At 43.5% G+C, this 23,475-nt stretch overlaps 1 protein-coding gene across 1 annotated transcript; it reads left to right on the top strand.

Annotated features, from left to right (window-relative positions):
* The first annotated feature begins 11,262 nt into the window (after window positions 1–11,262).
* Window positions 11,263–22,500, top strand: SERTAD4 (SERTA domain containing 4). The gene is made up of 4 exons (XM_060090919.1): window positions 11,263–11,646; window positions 16,592–16,783; window positions 18,017–18,132; window positions 19,998–22,500. Exons 2-4 carry the CDS (start codon window positions 16,609–16,611, stop codon window positions 20,754–20,756), a joined length of 1,050 nt encoding a protein of 349 aa, XP_059946902.1. The 5' UTR covers window positions 11,263–11,646; window positions 16,592–16,608; the 3' UTR covers window positions 20,757–22,500.
* Window positions 22,501–23,475: the final 975 nt, after the last annotated feature.

Below are 23,475 nucleotides of genomic sequence, written 5' to 3' on the forward strand. Positions count from 1 at the left end.
CCCGCTTGCCACAGCTAGAGAAAGCCCACATGCAGCAATGAGGACCCAACGCAGCCAAAAATAAAATTAATTAATTAAGCCAGTCATAAAAATCCAGGAAACACACATCCTGATTATTGGGTTAGGCTTTCAGGACAGGGACATATATTCTACTTCTACTCATACCATTTCTTCTCCCAAAAATCTTGGTCAGTTCACGTGCGTGTGCGAGTGTGTGTGAAAGTATTTTTATAGATTTTGTTTTTTAGAAGTTATAGATTTACCAAAAAATGAGAAGACAGTACAAAGAGTTCCTGCACTTAGTTTCCCCTATTATTGACACTTACGTTAGTGTGGTACATTATTACAATTAATGAACTCACACTGATACATTACAATTAACTAAAGTCCATCATTTAATCAGATTTCCTTAGTGTCCACTTAATGTCCTTTCCTGATCCAGGACAGCACAGTACATTTAGTCATCCTGGTTCCTTAGGCTCCACTTGACTGTGATAATTTTTTAGACTTTCCTTGTTTTTGATGACCTTGACAGTTTCAAGGAATACTGGTGAGGCAGTTTTAGAATCCCTCAGTTGGGATTTGTCTGCTATTTTTTCATGATTGGACAGTAGTGATGAGTTTGGGGGCGGAAGACTACAGAGATAAAGTGCCATTTTTATCACATCATATCAAGGGTACATACTATCAGCGTGATTTATCACTTTTAATGTTGACCTTGATCACCTGGTTGAAGTAGTTTTTGTCAGGTTACATCATGGTAAAGTTACTCTTTTTTCCTCCTAACAACTCAATTTTTACATCTCTGTAATTAATTACTAAAGAAAAAAAATAATTGCCATACAGCATGTTAATCTAGTCCTTTATAGAAGCATAGACGTAGAGGAGATTTGGGGAGATTAGTTAGCTCAGTTTCTGGGCCCAAGCCATCCTGCACAGATGGGTTTCTGGCTGGCCTACTTTTAAAGATAAAAAAGGAAGGGAACTCCACAGTGAAAGAATTGTGAACTCTTGACAGTTGATGTTCTACAGCTCAATCAACAAATAAGTAGAATGTCCTCACCATGTGCAAGCTGCCTAGATATGTGTGTAGCTCCAAGCCCTTTTCACCATCTTAAATCTTTCCTGGAACAAGTTGGTATATATGTAAATAAATATATGAGTGGAGAGACAAATGACTGAATAAAATAGAATGCAATATAACATAGTGGGAGTCAGGATGAAAAAACTCTAGTGAGCAGTTTTAGACTCATAAAATCTAAATTTATGCTCTGGGCCCACCAGATTGAGGCATACAACTTTAGACAAGTCACTTGGCCTTTCTAAACCTCAGTTTCCTTAACTGTAAGATGGAGATAATCACACCCACTATTAACAGCTGTACAAATCAAATAACATACAGAAAGCACTGGGCATGTAGTAGGCCCTCAGTATACTGTGGTCATTCTTACTATACAAGGAATAAGTAAGTGATCCCACTTTAGAGTCGCTCTAAATTAAATGGGATCTGTTTTAGGGGGATTTTCCTCTGCTGAAATTGAGTTTAAGGGATGCACACTGTATATTCTTCTCAGTTTTCTTCCTGATTTCCACCTTCCTCCACTCCTTTCTTTCTCCCCCTTTTATTTATTTTGTGTGTGTGTGTGGTACGCGGGCCTCTCACTGCTATGACCTCTCCCGTTGCGGAGCACAGGCTCCAGACGCGCAGGCTCAGCAGCCATGGCTCACGGGCCCAGCTGCTCCACGGCATGTGGGATCTTCCCGGAGCGGGGCACGAACCCGTGTCCCCTGCATCGGCAGGCAGACTCCCAACCACTGCGCCACGAGGGAAGCCCTCCCTCTTTTTTTTTTTTTTTTTTTTTTCAGATTTCATTACCTCTGTGCTGCTCCCTTAGACTGCTGGAGGCCTCATATCATTTCCCACTGCCAAGCCCCCATTGCACTGGTATTTCTGAAGCAGCAGAGCTTCTTAGTGCCTGGTAAGAACTGCTTCTCCCCCAGGTAGTCAGAGGGAGGCAGAACGCTGGAGAGAAGGGGGGAAATGTTTCTGTGCCTCGGATTCCTGTGTGTGTTTATTTTGTTTTAAGTGGTCGCTTTGCTGATCTTATTACTGTAAAGGGTAATAATATTTGGGAATAAAAGTCTATGAATAAATAATGATAATAGAAGTAAGAACCAGAACTGTGGGATATAAAGCGTGTGTTTAAAATAGTCTGTCATTTTCAACTCTGCCTACTAAGCTTTTTCCTAGACTGAAAGACACAGACCTTCGGGGAGAGAAGCAGGCAGCCTGGGACCCAGTCCACAACCAAAGGGCAACTACCGCTCCACAACAAACCAGCTTCTCTATTGTGGTCAAACTCTATCTCCACCACCACCACTGGGTTCCTCTGATGCAGGCAACGAAACTTTTTTTTTCAAAGTTAAATAACCAGAGTAATAAATGTAAAATGTATTGATTTAAGAATGGAAACTACAGAATGAGAACATTTTAGGGTCTGCTTTGAGAACTTTATGCTTCTTGAGACACAGTTATTCTTCTCGCAGAGCATCTGTGGTTGTGTACACTGCTGTAACAGGAAGGCCACCCAGGGATCCAATTAAAGCGCCGAAATGAGCCAGGCTGAACCATAAGGAAATATGAGGAGAAGAGACTGCGGCTCAGGATGAGGATTCAAACCCTAACATCTGAGACATCGTGCATTTCATTATCTGGAAGACTGGTCAAACCGGCGTCCTGAAACTCAGCACAAATGGCTGCCAAATCCTGATTCTAGTGAGCTAAGAGAAAACAGATAACTATATGAGAAGCAAGGGCCCTGTGCTCAAAACACCCAGCCTACAGTCCACGAAGACCAGATCCTCAGACTGCAAGCCAAGACATTACAACTGATGGGAGCGATTGCTCTGGTGCCAATCATGGCCTCGGATTTATTGCTTTCGAGGCTAAGGTCACAGGCTAAGGCATTCTCCAGATTCTGCAATTGAGCACAGACATGCCACCCTTCCTGCTTCCCCCCATCAAACGCCAGGAGTCTGTTAGGGAGGAACTGCACAAATGGGAAACACCCATCAAATGCAGCAGGAATATTAACTTCACTAGGAAGCCTTTATATGCCATTACTTTAGAAAGGATTCCTTGTTAGTCCTACCATTAAACAATTAAATTGTCAGAGATGAATTCTGTGCATGTGTGTGCAGAGCGGGCGTGTGCGTGCAGGATGTGTAATTTCCCACTCAGGTGATGTCTGCTGCAGGTCTCTCTGTCTCTCCGTCTCTCTGTCTCTCTCTCTCTCCACCTCAATTGTATGCTTTTCCCTTTACATTATTGAAAATAAATACATCTTCCTGGTGGCGTAAGCAGTTTTTGTTATGAACTTTGATATGGCTATGCATTTTATATCACTCAGAAACTAGGAATACAAAATGCAATGCTCAAAGACAAATTTGTCTTCAACTATCCCCCTGGTGAAACATGATTCCTTATCCCCCTTTCCTGACACTAGTTATTGATACAGTTGGTTTACTCTATTGGCATCGTGTATGTGGAAATTATATGAAGTAGATCAAAATCAAGCTAATGCCTACAGACGAGCAGAATGATAACCACATATTTCCCTTACATTTTCATCCTAATTAGAGCTTTATTCCTTCACAATACCGATTTCCTTCTCCTAGTCTCTGTTATAGAATGTTTGACCTGTGGAAATCAAACATGCTTGTGAAAAGCACACATATTTCACTTAAACCCAGTATTGATTCGTTCAGTAAAGAGAGAGCATACCACTTAAAACAAATTGGGTAATATTTAATAAATGTAATTAGGGTCACACTTAAATCTCTAGAATTTTATATAGCCTAAAATTTTACTTAATCAGATTACATCCTTGCCTTCGTCAGCTATCAAAACTCTTCTCTGAGGCTTTAATCTTTTAAAAACAGCAAAAAAAAAAAAAATAGAATAGCTATGCACCAAGATGAAAAGACCTCTAGAAATTACACATATATAAGACAAAAGGCGAGTCCAAGAAAATACTGCCAACTCCTCAAGACCCTGAAAGAACCATGTTGTATTAATTCTCTATGTGCCAATGCAATTATTAGTGACTTAATAAATGCTTCTTGATATGATGACATAGTATCATAAATATAACCTGCTGTTCTGATGTTAAGCCTCATAAAATGTTTAGCTTATCTATTTTACAACAATGTACTTATCTGTAAATAAAGTAGGAAAGGGATTTTGAAATCAAATTCCAAGTAGATACAGTTTCTCCACAGACTGCCCCCTTTTGGGGTCTCATTCCCCTTGGCTTATGTCTTTTCTCAAAAGGATGACAAAATTGTGAATTTTGAATCCTACCCTTGTTTATGTGGTGAGATTTCTATTCAGGCTTAAGATTAACTGGGGTCCACTCTGCTGGCCAGCTCTGCATCCCCTCCTGCAACCCTGCCTAGCCTCTCCCTGGCCTTGCCAAAATCTGTCTTCAGGATTTAGATGAAACACCGCACCTCCTTATTCAGTAACTCAGACCTCTGAACTTGTGCTCTGGCACAGGTGAACACGTGTGTTTAAGTTTTTGGTCAAGAAAAAAACTGTACAGGCCCTTGATCCCAAAGGAAGGAAAGGAATATGGGTGGGGAAATCTCCTTGGAAGAAGAAAAGGAAAATAGTTTAACAGAAAAAGGTGATATACCCAGAAAGTATTCATATCACCATTTTTCATTTATTTATTTACTAAATGAATACTGTAAAAAGTTCATATTGTAAAAACTTTAAACCCACCCCACCCCCAATACACACACACACACACACACACACACACACACACACACACACTTTGACCATTTCTTGCTCACATAATTCTTCCTTCCAACAATAGCACTGCCATCTTTCCAAATATGAAGAATTAAACCTTAGAGTTGGCTTCTATCCATCCAGTCCTCATCCCTGGATCACACCGTATAAGCACTTGCCCTTAATCCTCATGGGGGGTTCCTCCCTCCCCATCTGTGGTAATCTAGGTCCCACCCAACTTTCATGCCTCACGTGGATCCATCTTTTCCCTGAAGACTTGGGTTGAATAGTAAGGGTGATGTACACCCAAGCACCACACTCTTGTAGCTAATACAAGATTAACAGCATTAAAAGTGTTTTAATAGAAATTTTTAATGACAAAAATTACCAAGTATGTTGGAAGAACATCTCTTTACAAATAATTGGTATGTTTACTGTAAACCATTCTTACCTATTCACTAATATAGGTGCCCCCAAAGAGTACCCTGAACAAGGGATCATATACGTTGTGTGATTTCCATTCAGAAATAATACTTATTGGCTTGTGTTATATCTGAAATCATGTCATTAATTATTAATTACTTTGATTAAAATTTGTGTGGTATTTAGGAGACTCCTATTAAAATACAAATATGCCTGAGAGCGATAACACTCCAAGCTTGTTATCAATGGTTTACATCTTTTCAGGGATTTTCTCAAGATTCTTTGATGAAATATCAAATCCCTTTCCACCTGTGATGGCAAATCAGTAGACTCAGTCACACGAGGAAGCACAGCATATAACGACTTCTGTGTTGTGATGTCAGGATAGTCAGGAAAGATTGCCTGCTACCCCCCATCCACCAACCCATCCCAAATTTCTTCTTTTAAATTTAAGCCAAAAGGGTCTTAGTACACCATTAAATACAAATACCCCTGAAAGAGGTCACACATTAAGCCAAAACATTATTTTAACCTCTGAATAAACGCATTTATCAGATTCTTCAAGGTGCTGACCCAAGCTTTTCACTCTTAAATTCTCTGTAATGTCTTCAATTACCTCATCATGTCCTAAGACTTCCACCTCCATAGTTATTGAAATCATCCTAAATTTTTATAATTTGCCCTCAAATTCTATCCTCAGCTAGACCAGAATATTCAGATGTCTGTCTGTTGGACATCTCCATCTGTCTGTTCCGTGACCATCTCATACGCAACGTAAGCAGAAGCAACACATTCTATTCCCTTCAAACTTGCCTCTTCTCATTTGTTGTGGGTTCACTTAACTACACGGTAACTCAAGCAGAAACCTCAGAGTCATCTTTCACTCCTCCCTTCCCCACAACCAATCAATGATAATATCCTAAAGATTCCAACCCTGCAACATCTCTTACCTGTCTCCTTCCTCCTCTCCAGGGACCCCCACTGTAACACGGACCCCCATTTCCCTTCACCTGGGCTGCTGAAACACCATCTGCACTGTACACTACTCTTCCTAAAGCTGGGCTTTGATTGTGTCATTTTCCAATTCAAAACCCTCTATTGCTCCCCATTGCCCATTAAATTAAAATCAAACTCATCTTGGTTTTCAATGTTTATTAACCTATGGCCTCATCTACTTTCCACTTTCACATGGTTTTTTTTTACCCCTCTAGTAAAACTGGAATACTCACTGTTGTCTGAAGATGCCTTTAGCTTTCTAACCTATGTGCCTCAAATGGTTTCCTCCACTTGAAATACTTTCATCCATTTTCCATTTCCACCCATTAAGAGCCTATCCTTCAAGGTCAACTTCAAATTTTGCTTTCTTCAATAAGTCCTTCTGGAGTTCCCCACTGCTGGATGTGACCTGTCCCACCATTGAACTCCCATGGCAGCTACTATGCCCTGAATTACTAAATAGTATCATTATTTTTATGCCTGTCTTATGCTATTCACTATACTGACAACTCCCTAAGTCTAGGAACAGTGTCTTATTCATCTCTACCTCACCTGCAGTTCCTAGCTCAATGCTCACATATAAAATGCACATAATTATTGAAGGTTTCTTAGCAAGTTTTGATGGAAGTTGAAAAAGACAGTAGAGGAGTTCCTGGCTTCTGAAAGGGTGGCTTTGCCAAGAAGTGACTTTACAGGGTTCTGGAGAGCAACTTTACATACTTTGTAACCTGAAGACTACAGCTTAGGACAAGCATCTTGGCAATGGATGGAAATCTGCATTGGCAGAAAGGAGGGCTGGTCCAGAGCACCAGCACCCACCTGGATGAAAACATGGTACTGGGGACTTTCAATGAAGGCAGGACAGCGTGAAACAATTTGGGTGCTTGGGGATCTTGGGAGTGTCTTCAGGTCCTGGAATGCTGCAGGGCAGATAAGAGCACCGGGTCAGAGAATTCTAGAATAGGCAAATGAGTAGGTGATAAAATGAGCTGCCTGTTTTACCACTCTACATACACTAAAGTAGCTCTGTTTTAGCTTTGTTTGGGTTTCTGTACATATGTGAAACTGTCAGTTAATTGCTCAGTTAATCAGTACATAATTATTGAGTGCTTTCAGTATGCCAAGCACTGTGCTAGGTGCTGGAGATATAGGGGTGAATAAAAAAGACAAAAATCCCTGCCCTCAAGGACCGTTTTAGTGAGAAGGGATAAGTGATAAATAGAATAAATATATAAAATATAGAACTTATTAGAAGGTGATAAATTCTCTGGATAAAAATAAAATAAGATATGGAGATTAAGTGTTAGAATTTTGAGCAGAGTGGTCAGGCTTTGTTAGGAAGGTGATATGTGAGCAAAGACTTGGAAGAGGTGGAGCGTTGATCTGTGCATCTATCTGGGGAAAGAGCATTCAGACAGAGGGAATAGCCAGTGCAAATGTCCTGAAGTAAGCACAGGCCCGACATACTGGAGGAACAGAAAGAATTGGAGGTAAGCACAGGCCTGACACACTGGAGCCAAAGTAGCTGGAGACAGAGTGAGGTCAGAGAAGTAAAGGGAGACTTGCAGCCTGTGTAGACCATTGTAAGGATGTGGTTTTTACACTGAGTGAAATGGAGAGCATTAGGAAGAGTCTGAGCAAAAATTGACATCATTGGCTATTGGGTTGAGAATGAATGTAGAAAGGACCAGAGACTGAAGCAAGGAGGAGGCTACTGCAATATCCCAGGCAAGAGTGATGATGGTGACTTGGACCAGGGTGGTGGCAGCAGAGATAATGAGAAGTGATCAGAGTCTAGAAAAATGTTAAAGGTAGAGCCTTAAGGATTTTGGGATGTATTAGATGTAGGGTGTAAAGGAAAAAAAGAGTCAGGGATGACTCCAAAGCTAGAGTGTGGTTTATTAACTGGAGTGGAGAATATTAAGGAAGGGGGAACAGAGACAACCGGGAATTTGGTTTTGGATCTGTAAATCCTCTAATGTCTATGAAGCATCTAAGTGGAGTCTGGAGATCAAGAGAAAAGTCTCGACTGGAGATCTAAATTTGGGAGTCATCAGAATATACACAGTACTTGAAGCTATGAGACTGAGCGGTTTCCACAGGAGAGTGGTTAAAAGGAAGAGACAAGGTTCAATGACTGGGCTTGAGGCACTATAGCTTTCAGAGGTCACAGAGAATCAGTAAAGGAGAATGAGAAGGAAGAACCAGTAGGGTGGGAGGCAAACCAGGCGTGTATGTTGTCCTGGAAACAGGATATAAGTTTTCAAGGAAGAGAGAGTGATCAACCTGGTCAAATGCTGCTTACAGGTCAAGAAAGATGAGAACCAAGAAAAGCCCTTTGGATTTAGCAACCCAGAGGTCACTGGTGTCATTGACAATAACAGTTTCAATGGAGTGATGGGATAAGAAAGCCTGATTAGAGAAGGTTTGAGAATAAGAGAAGAGGAATTGGAGAGATTTAATATTAGATATCTCTTTTTGTTGTTAAAAAAGGTTGCATTTTTAAAAAAAATGCCAGTAATTCTTTCTTTTTATAACCCAAATGGGCACTGTGTCCACAGTAATCTGAATACATCAAATTTTACTTGAGAAATCCCCCTTTCAAATGATAACAAGTTTTTGAGAAATGGGTTTCAGCAGTTTTAAGTCTGGCACTCTCTTTGTTCACTGAAGAAAAACAATCACGGTCTTCAGTGAATTTGCAGCTCAAGATATTTTAAGTTTCATAATCAAACTTTTGTCTTGGAACTTCAAACACACACGCACACACATCTAAGAATGATGACATCAGAGCTCTCAGGTTGAATATTGCAACTCATAAATTACATTCATTCATTCCAAGTATTTCATTATTGATGTATACTGAGTCCTTTCCTTGTGCCACAGCCATCACTTACTCACTTTAAATTTTTAAATGATGTTTCTCATTCCACAGACATTTGACTGCCTCCTCTGCCTGTAGACATTAGTTCGTGTTGTCAACAGTTGGGCCCTGAATTTCTGCAAACATTAAGCTTGAGATTAAAAGTAGGCCAGGGAAAGCTTTCGGTAAAACATGCTAACCTAACATATCTGAACAGGACAGGGTCAAGTTCTTACTCAGAACCACAAGGGTGCTGTGAAGTAGAATGATTTCATACTTCTGTTATGATGTCATTTTCTCGTAACATTAAAGCCAAGAGTCCTCCCCACCCAAGGGCAATGCCAGTTTCCCAGAAGGCTTATTTCTCAGAGCCAAGGCTCTGAAGATGCCAATGCAACCCATGCTGATACTTAAGTCTCATGTTATTCTCAATTTTATGCTTAATTTGCTCCTTTTGGTTTTATGTATTTTGACACAGCTAAGGGTATGTGGGGATTTCCCCATAGTCCTTTAAAGGCTATAAAACTTTAATACAGGGAGATAAAAACAATAATAAGCCATGCCTCCAAGCCCTCACATTTAGTTCTTTATTTGAGTTAGACACTAACCAGTTTTAGACACTTAGATTTTCAAGTACTTGCACTGCTTTAAATGCCCTTGTGCCTTTCCTTACCCCACCTAAATGAAAGTTACATTCTATCCATAACCTGGGTAGAATCTTTACAATTCTTAAATTATCATCATAATGGCCTATATATCGTGCATGAGCCAATGCAATTTAATCTGGCTCAGAATAAAGCCAAGATGGATGCCCAATTCCCAATCCTAGGCATGCTACCCTGAAATGCCTTTTGGAAAAAATGAAATAGTGCTCCTGGAAGTCTGTTGAGTTAGTCTGTTTTCAGCTTAATTGCCTTCTCTCAGCTTCCCAATACCCTTAAAACCTCTGAGAGTCTTTAATGTACAAAGTTCAGCAAAAATACCTTCAAAGCAGATTAGTTCTAATTATGTTTAATATTTGTTTGCTGCCTTATTGAATAAACTACATTTGCTTTAAAAAAAAAAAGAAATTCACTTAACTGCATGTCAGTCACCCAAATTTTAAGTGTACAAATGAAATGGAAAACATTTATTACACAAATTTAATTACAATTCTAAGAAATAAACATGCAAATTAGATAGGGTTCAATTTGCAGATGCTAATCCTCGTCCTTGATCTTGTTCCTTTTCTCCCTGATTTTCAGTCTGTGCCTCCTCTTGATTCCTAGGGAGCCAGGCAGCAAGAGGTTTGGTTTTTCACAGTCGGAGGATCTCTGTTTTAAAGAAGTGTTATATTTAGCACATCTGGCATAGTAGCAGTAAACAAACATTACAGTCTTTGTAACACTTTTGTGCAGGTGCCTTCCCCCCATTTTATTAGGTCTATGCCTTCCAAGCCTCTGTGTTCATTACACCTGAAATGACCCATCTCGACTATGGCGGGGTCCCTAGACAGAAGTTATGAATTAATGTTTGAAAACACAAACTCCAGTTGAGTCCAATATAGGGGAAAATTACCGTTTGCAAAATGTGATTCCGGTGCTTAAATTACATTCTTTTGACCAAGGACAGCCTCCTTTATTACTTTTTTATTTGGAGGCCTTCCCTTGAGGCTCCCCACCCAGAAGGAGTTACCAATTCAAGTTGCAGCCTGACCAAGGTTGCTTTTTTATACATATACAGCTCCAGAGGGGCGGGGGCGGGCGGCGAGGGGAGAATAACTGCTTGGTCCTGCAAAGACATCTGTTTCTCATCTCCATTTGCTGTGGCAAAGGAGAAGAAAGTCTTTTGCAAAGGGTGGGAAAGGCACAGATTTCTTTCTTTCTTTCTCTTTTAAATCACACGCACGCACAACAAAAAAGTAAACCAAATAAAGAAAGAGAAGACATCTCAGAAGGTTGCAGAGTGAATACATTATTCGGCTGGAGCCGAGCCCCCAGGGCTGGGGCGGGAGCCCGGGAGCGCGTGGGGTCTGGGCTGCGGGCTGGAGCTGGGCCCGCGTGTCCCCGGGCACCGGGAGGGGAGGGGAGTGGAGGGGAGGGGAGGAGAGAAGGAGGGAGGGCGGGAAGGAGGGAAGAAGGCAGGGGGCGGGCTGGGGTGAGGGGAAGGCGCCCCGTGTGCTGCCTGAGGAGCGGCGGCGGCGGCGGCGGGAGCGGCGGGAGCAGAGGGAGGGAGGGAGAGCGGGCGCGCTTGTCATGTTCCTTTTCTCACCCTGGGGGCATCCTGCAGAACCTCTCCTCGGAAATCCACGGGGAAATGGCAAACAGGATTGACGGGTTTCACACGCTCCTAGCTAGACAGAGCCGCTCATTACCATAACCGTCTGCAGCGACGGCGGCGCAGCGCCCCAGTCGCGGCGGCGGGACCTGCCGGGACCCTCGCCCGCCGCGCTTCAGCGGCCACCGCCGACCGGGCCGCCGGGCCGGGACCCGCGCGAGTGTGCACCGGCGGCCGGGCTGGCGCCGAGCCCGGAGAGGGCCAGCAGCAGCTCGAGCGCCGCGGCCGCCGCCTTCCGGCTGACCCCGCGGTAAGAGCCGGGCTGGGCGCGGGCGGCGGGGGCGGAGAGGCCGGGCCGGGTGGAGCGCGACAGCCGGTCCCCTCGGGCGTCTGCTGGGGCTGACTGGCTCCCGCGCGCCCTTCCGGCCCCGGGGCTGCTCCGGGGTCACCGAGTGGACGCGCACCGGCCGAAGCGGGACCCGGGGCGGCTGGGGGGCCGGGGCGCTGCTGGGCGCGGAGGCGGCGCGGGCTTTTTTCCCGGGGCTGGCGAGCGCCGCGGAGCCTTTACCCGGGCGGGAACCGCCGCCGCCTCTAGGGCTGCTCGCGCTGCAGCCCGCGCGCACCGAGGCGAGTCTAGGGGCGGGTGGGGACCACAGCTCTGGTGAGACCCCAGGGTCCTCGGTGGCCGCTTATTCCCTTGTCCTGGGGGACGGGGGTCAGTAGGAGGGATGCCACCAGGTCTGGACGCCACGGCGCTTGGCAGGTGGGGAGGGAGGGATGGTGGATGTCAGGAGCGCGCGTTTGCAAGAAAAAGGAATAGCTGCAGGAGCTGACACCTTCTGTCCCCCCCGCCACCTCCGCCCCCGCACTCTCCTCCCAGGCAGCCGAGCCGCGCTGCGGGCGGCGGCGGCTCCTCTGTCCTCAGCTCACCTCCCCGGCGGGCTCGGCTGCTGCCCGCCTGGTCCACGCCTCCGCCTCTCTCCTCCCTGCCTCCCCTCCCGCCTCCACTGCCCTAGCAACTTTCCGGAGTGCCCGGCCGGGACCGCAGAGGCAGGGGGAGAGGCGGCCCCGCGGCCGAGGGTGGCGCGGACACGGCAGGCGCCTGCGGGAGGCACGGGCAGAGTCCTGGCCGCCCGGCTCCAACGGATGCGCAGGGCGATCCCGCAGGCGCGGGCTCCAAGTGGGTTTGGCCGGCGAAGGGGGGAGGGCCGGGCAGGCATCTGCTGCGGGCTGGAGCGCGGGCCGAGGCCAGCCTTTCTAGAGCCCTGCCAACCGCCGTGAGTCATTTCCTTGGAATCCTACCTTTGGTGTTTATTGCCCTTAGAAGGAAACTTGGTTTAAAAAAAAAAAAAAAAAAAGAAGAAGAAGAAAAGGAAGAATAATCATAGCTCTTATTCTTCAGGAGAGGCGCACGGCTCCAGCACCGTGGAAAGACAACTTGCCTTTGTTCCCAGACACTTGGGGTGTTGTTTACTTTCTCCTTCGGTCGGCGGCCTGCAGGGCTCTGCCCGCTTCCCCGGAGAGGGGCTTGGGTTGCGGCACCGACACGCGAGGGTGTGTCAGTGTGAGAACTCGGATGTGGTGTCTGCTGCCCGCCTGCAGGGGGTGGGTCTCTAAACCTCGGACCCCAGTCTTAGGCCTGGGATGGGGAGACCTGGCTCCCGGGCTCGGACACCCGGGCACCCCCTCGTCTCCCTCCTGCTCAGCACCCGCATTCCAGCCCCAGGACCCGACCTAAAGATTTTGGCCTTTCAGAGCTGCAGCTGAGGAAATGTATTTCCCAGGGCAGACAGGTGTACTGCTGGGACTGGTAGAAAAGTAGTATCTGTCTATTTAGAAGAGTTGAAGGATTTCATTCCACCCACCCAGCCCCTTCCACCACCACCACTACCACGAGCTGGACAAGCTGTTGAAGTCTTGTTAGGAACAGTGTCAGGTCAAGGGCTTGATTCCACCGGGGCAGGACAGCTAAGACCGGCAGTGTCAAAGGTGTATCGAAAATACCAGCCCTTTACTTTCTCGCTTTTCAGTATTGGAATCAGACCTCTGACTTCTATAATGCTCTTAATAAAATGTTTTCTAATGATGGATGAGGGGGAAGGGTGGGCAAAGAGTGACCAGGATCGCCTGTTGGATGGAAGGCATCACTGAATCTGCAGCTACCCTGTTATGTGTGCTACTTCTATTAGCATCATCATGGCTCCAAGGAAAGAAGAAGCCCAACTCATCTGGAAAAAACCAAATTGTATAGAAATGCCTGGTAACTTTACTGTGAACATTTGCTGGAAAAACTTGACATTTTAGCCCTTGGCCTTCTGGGAATGCTTGAGGTGTCATTCTACTACATTCCCTTGGCTGACGAAACAGACATGCAGGAGCCTGAGGATAAAAGGTTAGGACCTTTCTAGTTTTTATTTTATTAAACACTTGTGTAGACAAAACACACTTTAACACCCTTCTTTTGAATTCACTCACAGCTGATGTTAAAAAAAACAAAATTTACTATACATGTACATCTTTGTGACTCTAGTATTAACAGTACATAAATTTGTGAATTTCAACTTCTGAACTCAGTAGCAGAATTATAATGTAAATCTCATTGTACTGAGAAAAAATGACAGTTTGGATCTGTACATATAATACAAATAAAAAGAATCATGGCTTCGTGCCCCATACTCCAATATTTCATGAACATTAAACTTGCCTTCTTAATTTCCTAACATCCCAGTGTAAGTTCTGGATAGACTAGGAAGACTCAATTGCAAAATCTCCTCCCCGCTCCCAAATAATCCCAACTCATTTATTTTTTATTCGGACTTACATAAATCACTCTTGGAACTCACCTCTCCAGTTTAGGATTTTGTGTGTAAAAGTTTCCCATTCAAGAAAAGAAAAACTTACTGAAACTAGATATCATAAAAGGAAAGAAACAGCCAAGATAAAAACTACTATGCCATGTTTCAAGTTCAAATGCATGAGTAGCATTTCGTGCTGGAAACAATACTAACAAATAGAAATGCTGAAATCCTTAACAACCAAAAAGCTACAAGGATAAGTCATTAAAATATAAACAAACTCCTGCTAACATAAAATAGCACAGGGCCCATATAATGTCCTTTTAAACAAAGGTAATTGCTGCCAGGGGCCTGCAAATGCTTCTCTGTCTTATGCGATACAGATTTGTCAACGTGTTTTGGTTTATATGTAATAAAATTTCCACGTAGGCAAAAAGCTTGGATCTTATTCCCAGAATCTAGCACAAAGTGAGTGTAAGTTTCAAGGGAGAAAATACTGTTGCAGTCAGTGAGACAGGGCTACCGACTCTGAGAAAAAGCTATATAATTCATGTGCTCCTGGCAATAGCACTTCCTGATGCAGTTGTCTCTTAGATAAGTTAAGAAATTGGACCATTTCATAAGAGTCTTCCAGGAAATAAATACCTTGTTTGGATGTCGAATTTGAGGGGCGATAGAATGGCTTAGTTTGTGAAATCAGTGTGGTCTAAATTTCTTGATTGATGACTCAGAACAGAATAAATGGCATGTCCGACCACTTCTTTTTAGAGAATTAATTGAACCTTTTTTATTCTCTTGAAATAAGGTTTTCTAATAAGTCCTTGCCGCTGCCTCTTTGGAGGGCATTTTAAAAGAAAGGGGGTAGGTAGTTTAGCAGCCCAAATCAGCTGGGTCCTAATTCCAGCCACTGACCTGGATATCAGAAGGCCTGACTTACTTCTTCAGTGAGGTTGGGGCAGAATTTCAGGTCTCAGAGAGAAGTCTGGGTGATGGACTCATTGCTGCCAAGAACTGCTCTGTTAGCCAGAAGGACATTGTCACTTAATGAAGCTATTTCCCCTTCCCCTTGTGCCTTTCCTCCTTTTACCTGGAAGTGGACCCTTGTTATAACATGTAGGTAATAATAGTCTCCCACAAGACGATAGTAGATTCACTCTTTCCCCCAAACATTACAAGCTGTATAATTTGGAGAAGAAAGCAAGAACTAGACCCTTAGCGTCTATTTGAAAGACAATCAATCTTCAAGAAAGCAGGCCTGTCATCACTCTTTGTGACAGTTCTTTAAACGGCAAAGTGAGATAGTGGAGGTTTGGGTCTTGTAAAGGAATTGGTGGATCATAAGGCACTGAGGCTGCTCTGCAGTCACCACTGGTCTATGGCCCCGAGGTCTTCTGGCTTTAGATTCTCTTCTCCTTTGCACTCACTCTGGACCCCACCTTGAGCCCTACTTAGGACCAGGTAAAGACACTGAGCCCCCAGGGAAAGGCCCCCACCACCCAAGGTGCCGAGGAGCCCAGGGCGCATCCCAAGAGTAGAGAGGCTCCCAGTTTCCGCACAGACCCTAGGGAAGGGCGTGAACTGGACAGAAGCGCAGTGGTGTTTTGCCTCTTGGAAAGTTTCTGCCTTGCCTCTGGACTTTGCGGTGTAGAGTTGTCCGCTGCCTCTGGCCCTGAAGCCCTGGCTCCTGTTTAATATTCCGCCTGCTCCGTTGATGTTGTGCTTGGCTCCTGTGGGACTGCAACTCATGGCTGGAAACTGGAGCCAATTTTCTGTCTTCATCTCTCAGTGTTTTGACTGGAGGCAGATCCAGTTCAGGCCAATCAGGGCTGGTGGAAACAACTACCAAGTGTGTCTCTGTCTGCTTCGCTTTGGGAGAAGAAAGTGGAGAGAGCCCCAGAATGTTGTAGAGGAACTGGCCCTGCAGAAACAGAGGAAGAGGGGGCAGCGGGCAGCGGAACAGACTGAACCTGAGAGCATCAGTAGGGATTCCGGGGAAGATTTCTGTCTCCTCCTTCCTTTTCTTTTGATTGATTAGCGGATTTCATCAAAGGAGACTCTCAGGGGATTGACTAGAAAATTGATTTTGCCTTATTAATAGAAAGAAAGCAGCAAGGGTTTTGGCCTTGCCTCTTAGCGGTACATTTTCTGCGGGAAGGTCAGGAGGAAAATGTGTTTAGGAGGCAAAGCAGCTGTCTGGAAGAGGGCTGAGGGGAATCTGAGAACAATAAGAAATGGGGTTTTTAAAGATCCGCCCATGAAATGCAGATTGCTGAACACAGAGGCTGAGCTAATAGCAGCAAGAGAGTTTGCTGAGGTTTTCTTTGAAAAAATAATAAAATGTTTCAGGGCAAAGGGGAGGACTGAGACGTAAAAGTTTCCCAAAGCAAAGGAAGAAGGAGCCAAGGCCATCCCCTGGCTTGCTCTTGATTAGGGCTGTTTTCTTTTTTTTTTTTTTTTCAGATCTGAGGCTGTCAGAGATGACTCTGGTTCTGTCCATGAATAGATTCTGCGAGCCCATTGTCTCGGAAGGAGCTGCTGAAATTGCTGGGTACCAGACCCTATGGGAGGCTGACAGCTACGGAGGCCCAAGCCCCCCAGGGCCAGCACAGGCTCCTCTGCAGGGAGACCGGGGAGCTGGTCCCCCGCTGGCAGGTACTGCCCTTGACCTTCCCCTGCTGCCCTCTGCGGCCAGACTGATGGGCAACGGTGGTGTCTGGGGCGCCCTTCTGAGCTGAGAGAGCTCGTGCTCCAGGAACGTCCCAGGCTGCCTGTGTACCGCTCGTAAGTGAGCCCAAGGCTCCAGGGAAAGGACCAGGAGTGATATTAATTGCATTCAAACCTGAGTTTCCATGTGCTGCTGCTTTGGGTAAAAGTCAGGCATCTGTATTTTTAAGAGAACCAAACCAGATCTTGAAACTTCAGTTTGAGTTTCAGTTTTCTTCCTTCTGGAACTGTATGGTTCTCTCAGAGCTACACAAGCCCTGGTGGGCTTGACAATGAAATCTTTATCCCATGAGACATAAAGGAATCTGCACTTTGGGCCAGCAGCTATGTGGCTCTTCTTTTTATGAAGCGTGCAATTGGCTTTGGTATTATAGGAAAAAAAAATTTTTAAGCCCAGAAAAAAATATGTTCTCCCTGATCCTTTATTCTTATACTTTAAGGTGAGTTCCTTTGGATTTTTGTGTAGTACTAGTGATTGGAAAAAAAAAAAAAAAACCCTAAAATGTAAAATGAGTACCTGTTGAAGTCAGATTTGCTAAAAAGGATTGAAAGCTTGGTCTTTAAAAATTAGACCCTATTTTTCTTCATGGTTGATATGTTACATTTTTGAGAGCAAAAAGGACTTTTGTTACCCTGAATTTTAATTTTAAATTAAAAAAAATAAAATTTATATTTTAAAAGAAGGAATATTATGACTCCAGTGTGCAGATAATAATTTGCTTACTTACTGAGAGCCAGTAATATTTAAATGTTATTTGGTTATTAGTGCTTACAGTTAAAGATATATACATTTGAACAGTGGTGTTATATTACCATGGGTTTAATTAAATAATTGGAATAAATACTTATATTATTTCGGAGTTATTACACTACTCCCCTTTATGAATGTTGCTGTTTGCCTGTGCATAGATATTCTGAGTATTTAGTAAGTGCTGAAATATGTCATTTTCCTCTATAATTGTCTAGAAATCCTTGCCTAGCCTGGGTCACAGGATTCTGTATGATAGCAACTATTAAGACTAATGTTTATTTTTAATCACCACATGTACAGACAAATACATAGCCAAGTTATCTTCTAAAAGGCAAGGCAAGGAAAGTATTTTGTTTGGAGAACCTCTGGCAAACCGCATGTCATTTGTCGTATCTGATTTATTACCACAGGATCACATTACAGGGGAATTTCAAATCCTATAACAACATCCAAGATCACATACTTTAAGAGGAAGTATGTGGAAGAAGAGGATTTTCACCCACCACTCAGCAGCTGTAGCCATAAAGTATGTTTTTTTTAATAGTCATTATTTTTATTAAGACTTTAAGATACTTAGTAACAGTTACTTGATCCATTTCCAGAAATTAAATTGTTCCACCCAAGCAATGAAAATGAGCCACTTCTCAGCAGAGCCATATTAATCGTTGTCACTTTTTTTGGGTCCTGTGTTATTTTTCACAAGTATTTGAAGAAAGAGCCAGCAAGAGCTCCTCTGCCCAGAAATAACAAAATTATATAATCTGAAGAATGTCTTTTTTGCTAATGATTTCATTTTCTCAAGTTGCATTAAGGGTCATGGCGACTAGTGCTTTCACGTGTGCAGAAATGCACCTGTCCTTTCCTGACCTGTTCCCCGTATCTGAGCTCCAGCTACCATGGCCAATGCCACACGTATGTGCCTACATGGGGGTGGTCACCCAGGGCTTTTCCTGACCTCTCAGCGGGGGACTCACCATCCTTTGAATGTGTGCATGAAAGTAGAAACGTCCTTCATGGTGCATTCATTACACGTGTTTCATTTGTTAAAATATATAATTCATTCCCAGGAAAAGACCAAAGCTAACTTTTTTGCATGTATAAGAAGAAAATAACAGGATTGGGAAAGTGCACAGAAGTACGAAACTGGCTATCTAAGCTTTTGAAATACCAGTTCCTTTTCCTTATGGCTACCTTCCTTCAAAAACAATCTGCTTATTTAATCGAGGAGAGCATAACCCAGACCAGAGTTTTTTGAAACGCAGAGAAGATTTTTAATTTTTTAATCATCTTCCTCACTTGTTACTCCCTCTCCCCCACTCCCACCCTTTAGATGTTGCTTTGACTCTGCTCATAAAAAGTCATCAGCATGCATTGGCAGGTGCTGGGCTTTCCCCTGCATTTGTAGTTCCTCCATTAGGTCAGCTTGGGCTGGTTTAATTCACAGCTCCTCAGGTTGGCTTTTTTTTTTTTTTTATGACCTGGAAGAGCTGGCCCCCAGGACACAAGCATTTTAAGTCCTTTTTGATTTCTGTGTTGTGGCTTATAGCAGTTTTCCAAATTGCCACTGGGTTTGTAGCAATGATCACACAGTGATGGTATCACACAGCTCAGGAGTGAGTCGTCTGATTCCCTCTCTGCATCTTTCCTCCTGCCCAACACCAGAAAAAGCCTACTTTGGCCCTTCAACCAACAGTTCCTTTTAGGGTTTGAGCCTCATTCATTATTTTTGTCCCTCTGTCAAGCAAAGATAATTGCAAGAATGAAACCCAGAAAAACAGCCAGAGAGAGCCATGAGATCTGACAGCCGGATCTCATGCTCCTTGATAGCTAGGCCAGGGTCTGAAGTATACTTATGATGACCTGCATGTTGGCATATTCTAAAAAGCATTCATTGACATATAATATATATGTGTCACATAAAGGCCCAAGTGTCATAAGAGTCCAGCTTGATGAATTTCACAAAGTGTGAAATAGCCATATAACTAACATCCAGATAAAGAAACAACATAACCAGCAACCCAGAACCTTTCCTGTGTCCCCTTTTAGTCACTACCTCTCTGCCCTCCAAAAAACCCCTTCTCCTGACTTCTAACAGCATAGATTAGTTTTGTGCATTTTGGCATCCCTCTCACTGAGCCGTAAAAGATCAGACATCCTGACCTGTCCCTGCTGAGTTCTGCATTGTGGCTGGATTCCCCGATGCTCCACATCAACAGTGAGTCTGCTGGGAAGGGGAGACATTAGCAGCCCCTGGGACAGCATCTCTAAATGAAACTGGGGAAACAAGATCACAGACTCTCAGACTCAGAAACTGCCAAGAGAGAAATGTGCTGTGGTGATATTTTAATATAGACCATTTCCTAAGCTTTCTCTTCCTTTTTTGATTTTTAGACCATCTCAATCTTTGAGGAACGAGCCCACATCCTTTATATGTCCTTAGAAAAGCTAAAGTTTATCGATGATCCTGAAGTGTACCTCCGAAGATCTGTCCTTATAAACAATTTGATGAAAAGGATCCATGGAGAAATTATCATGCAGAATAACTGGTGCTTTCCTGCCTGCTCTTTCAATGGCACCTCTGCCCAGGAGTGGTTTATGGCCCAAGACTGTCCTTACCGGAAACGACCTCGGATGGCCAAAGACGAGTGTGAGAAGTTTCATGCCTGCTGCTTGTACCAAGAATGTGGTGGTCACTACCTAAATTTACCCCTTTCTGTCAATGCTAATGTCGGAAATGCCTCCACCACTGCCTCTTCCTCCTCAGCATCTTCCTCTTCCTCTCCCCCTCTGCCTTTACCTAGTTGTTCCCACCAGGTGGATTTTGATGTAGGCAGTGCACCTATTTACAAGGGTGATGGCCAGATACCTGCCAATGAAATCTTTGTTACTAATGTGAGGTCACTTGGTGTTCAGGAAAAGGCCAAATTAAATGAGAAAGCAAATGATGACACCAACAGGGATGGTGGCCCCCTAAGCCATGAACCTGTGGGAAATGACCTTGCTTTTGAGTGCAAAGGCCAATTTTATGATTATTTTGAGACTGGATATAATGAAAAAAGCAATGTAAGTGAGTCGTGGAAAAAGTCCTTAAGGAAAAAGGAGCCTTCACCAAGTAACAAACTGTGCTGCAGCAAAGGAAGTAAAATATGAGCCGTCTTCTCACCGAAACTTTGAAGCATGCACAGCATGATCAATTAGCTCTCATAAATTTTACTTTGAATGGATTTTATAGTTTTGTACAACTGATACAATTATGCCATGAACATGCCATGTCATTTTAATGCCTGGAGAGCAGATTGCATAAAACATCTGTATAGTAGGCATCGGCGAGCTACTTATAAATGTGGTGACGTTACCGAGAACACAGTTGACGCTTTAAAGTATATCTTAGTTTTCTTACAGAAAAGATCAGTAGATTAGAATGGGGGACAATGTGTCCTTGTGATATTTCTGTGACCTCCAGGAGCCTGTCACTAGCAAAGAACCTTCCACCTGTTTGCCACTTAATTAGGTAGTTATTTGGTAAGCAAATCAATATAACCAGCAAAGAATGTCTGCTTCTTCTCTATGATACAGTATGTTTTTCTGACTAAAAGACTGAAGACAGGGAGCTAGGTGAAATGGCTTCCTGGTGCTGTTAAGTGTTTGGATTCAACAGTCTTGTATGACAGATGAAAATAGGATAGAACGTAAAGAAACACACCTGTCTAAGGGCAGCAATCAACAATATGAGTAGAGGCTAATCCCTGCAAGTTCCCAGCTTGCCTGTGATGGGTGATGAGGCTTTTAGAGATATATTATACAGGGCGATTTTTGGTGCCTTACTTTATCTTAATTTTTGCCAATGTGAAAATTAAGGATAAATCAGAGTACAGCAGGGATTTAACAAACAGGAAAAAAAAAACACAGGGTGGATCAATATTGTTTGGAAACCGTTAATGTCAAACTATTGCATTCAACTTTTGATTCAGCATCTCTATTCTTCCTTTGTTTTTGATGCCCAATTGCTTTCGGATTTGGCATTTTTAGAAAGGGATGGAGGAAACAATAGAGCTGTTAGAAACCAGCACTGGCTGCTTGAGCTTTTCTATGGCAACGGTCTGTTGCTGGGGTTTGGGTTTTCTGGGTTTTGGGTTGTTTTGTTTTGTTTTCTTGTCCAATGAAGTTCATGAACCAGTGGCATGCATCATACTTTAATCTGTTTTGCATCATTTCACTCGTTTAGATTATAAAAGCATGTGGTTTTTTATATATGACTTTTGCTGTTGATTACGAAGCACAATGTTGATAAATGATGTGGTGATCAATAAGGTTTTATCTTAAAGAATGTAAAGATTTTAGTTGGGGAAAGTTATTTTGGAGAAATGGGACTCAGTCGGCAAAAGCTCCTATGTATTTGGTCGGGATTTTTCTCAATCATTTCTTTCATTTGTGCATTGGCAAGGATGTTCAGAGTACCCCTCTGAGCATCCTTCCTTCCACACCAGCCAACTCCGCCTGCTAAACTGTATTTCCATTTCCAAGGTTACTGGCTGACTTGGACCTCCTTACACAATACTTCACAGGAACCAAATGCCAAACGGAGGAAATAAGTCAGTCCTCCCAGTTTCTCCAAGATAAATCTTTTTTTATTATTGCTATTAATATTAAATATAGGTCTCATTCATACAGTGTATGAGTAGGATCATCATTTGGACAATGTCCACAAGGACCAATTTTTAAAACCTGTTCTTGTGTTATGGCTGAATAGTCTAGTGATGTTTTGTCCTTTATTTTCAATATTTGATAAACATTTGATGTTGAAAACTTAGATGATAGATGCTTGTATATGAATGTGTTGTTGTAATAAAGTGAAGTTTTCTTGATATATATTTATTAAAATGATCAAAATTCATTCAGATTTTCTTATTTTAATGACTGTTGGCTATGTTCCTCTTTTCCATTGCTCTTTCTCCTTAAAAAACTCAAAATGTCTAGAAACTGTCATGGGCAGTGGCCACACAGGCATTTTCAAAGTTAAAGTGTACTTTGAGAGGCCCATCTAACAGGTGTTTCAGAATGCTCCTAGTTTGTAGGTTTAGATTTCTGTTGATTAAGAGTACAGTGTTAGGGGCTTCCCTCGTGGCACAGTGGTTGAGAGTCCGCCTGCCGATGCAGGGGACACGGGTTTGTGCCCCAGTCCGGGAGGATCCCACATGCCGCAGAGCGGATGGGCCCGTGAGCCATGGCCGCTGAGGCTGCGCGTCCGGAGCCTGTGCTCCACAATGGGAGAGGCCACAACAGTGAGAGGCCCGCGTACCGCAAAAAAAAAAAAAAAAAAGAGTACAGTGTTAGTAAATGATGTGGTTTGTGATCGATAAGGTTTTATCTTAAAGGATCTGAAGGTTTTCATTTTTATAAAGTTTCTGAAAAAAATAGCATAACATGAAGCCATAAATACTGAATCCTAGCTGATTCCTTTATGAAATGTCAAATTGTCAAGAAGATGGCCCATATGTAAACGGTTAAAATAGCTACAGAGGTTATTGCCAGTAGTATTCCATGCAATTCTGTATTGTTGTTATTCTTTTTTTTTTTTTTTTTTTTTTTGCGGTATGCAGGCCTCTCACTGTTGGGGCCTCTCCCGTTGCGGAGCACAGGCTCCGGACGCGCAGGCTCAGCGGCCATGGCTCACGGGCCTAGCCGCTCCGTGGCATGTGGGATCTTCCCGGACCAGGGCACAAACCCGTGTCCCCTGAATCGGCAGGTGGACTGTCAACCACTGCGCCACCAGGGAAGCCCTGGTCCTTCCTCTCTTAAAGTGTGTGATTTGTAGAGGATAGCCTGGCAGAGGTCCTTTAAAAGGGCAAAGGTATCATTATATGCTTCT

Source organism: Mesoplodon densirostris, chromosome 2, assembly GCF_025265405.1.
Source record: "Mesoplodon densirostris isolate mMesDen1 chromosome 2, mMesDen1 primary haplotype, whole genome shotgun sequence".
Classification (NCBI taxonomy): Eukaryota; Metazoa; Chordata; class Mammalia; order Artiodactyla; family Ziphiidae; genus Mesoplodon; species Mesoplodon densirostris.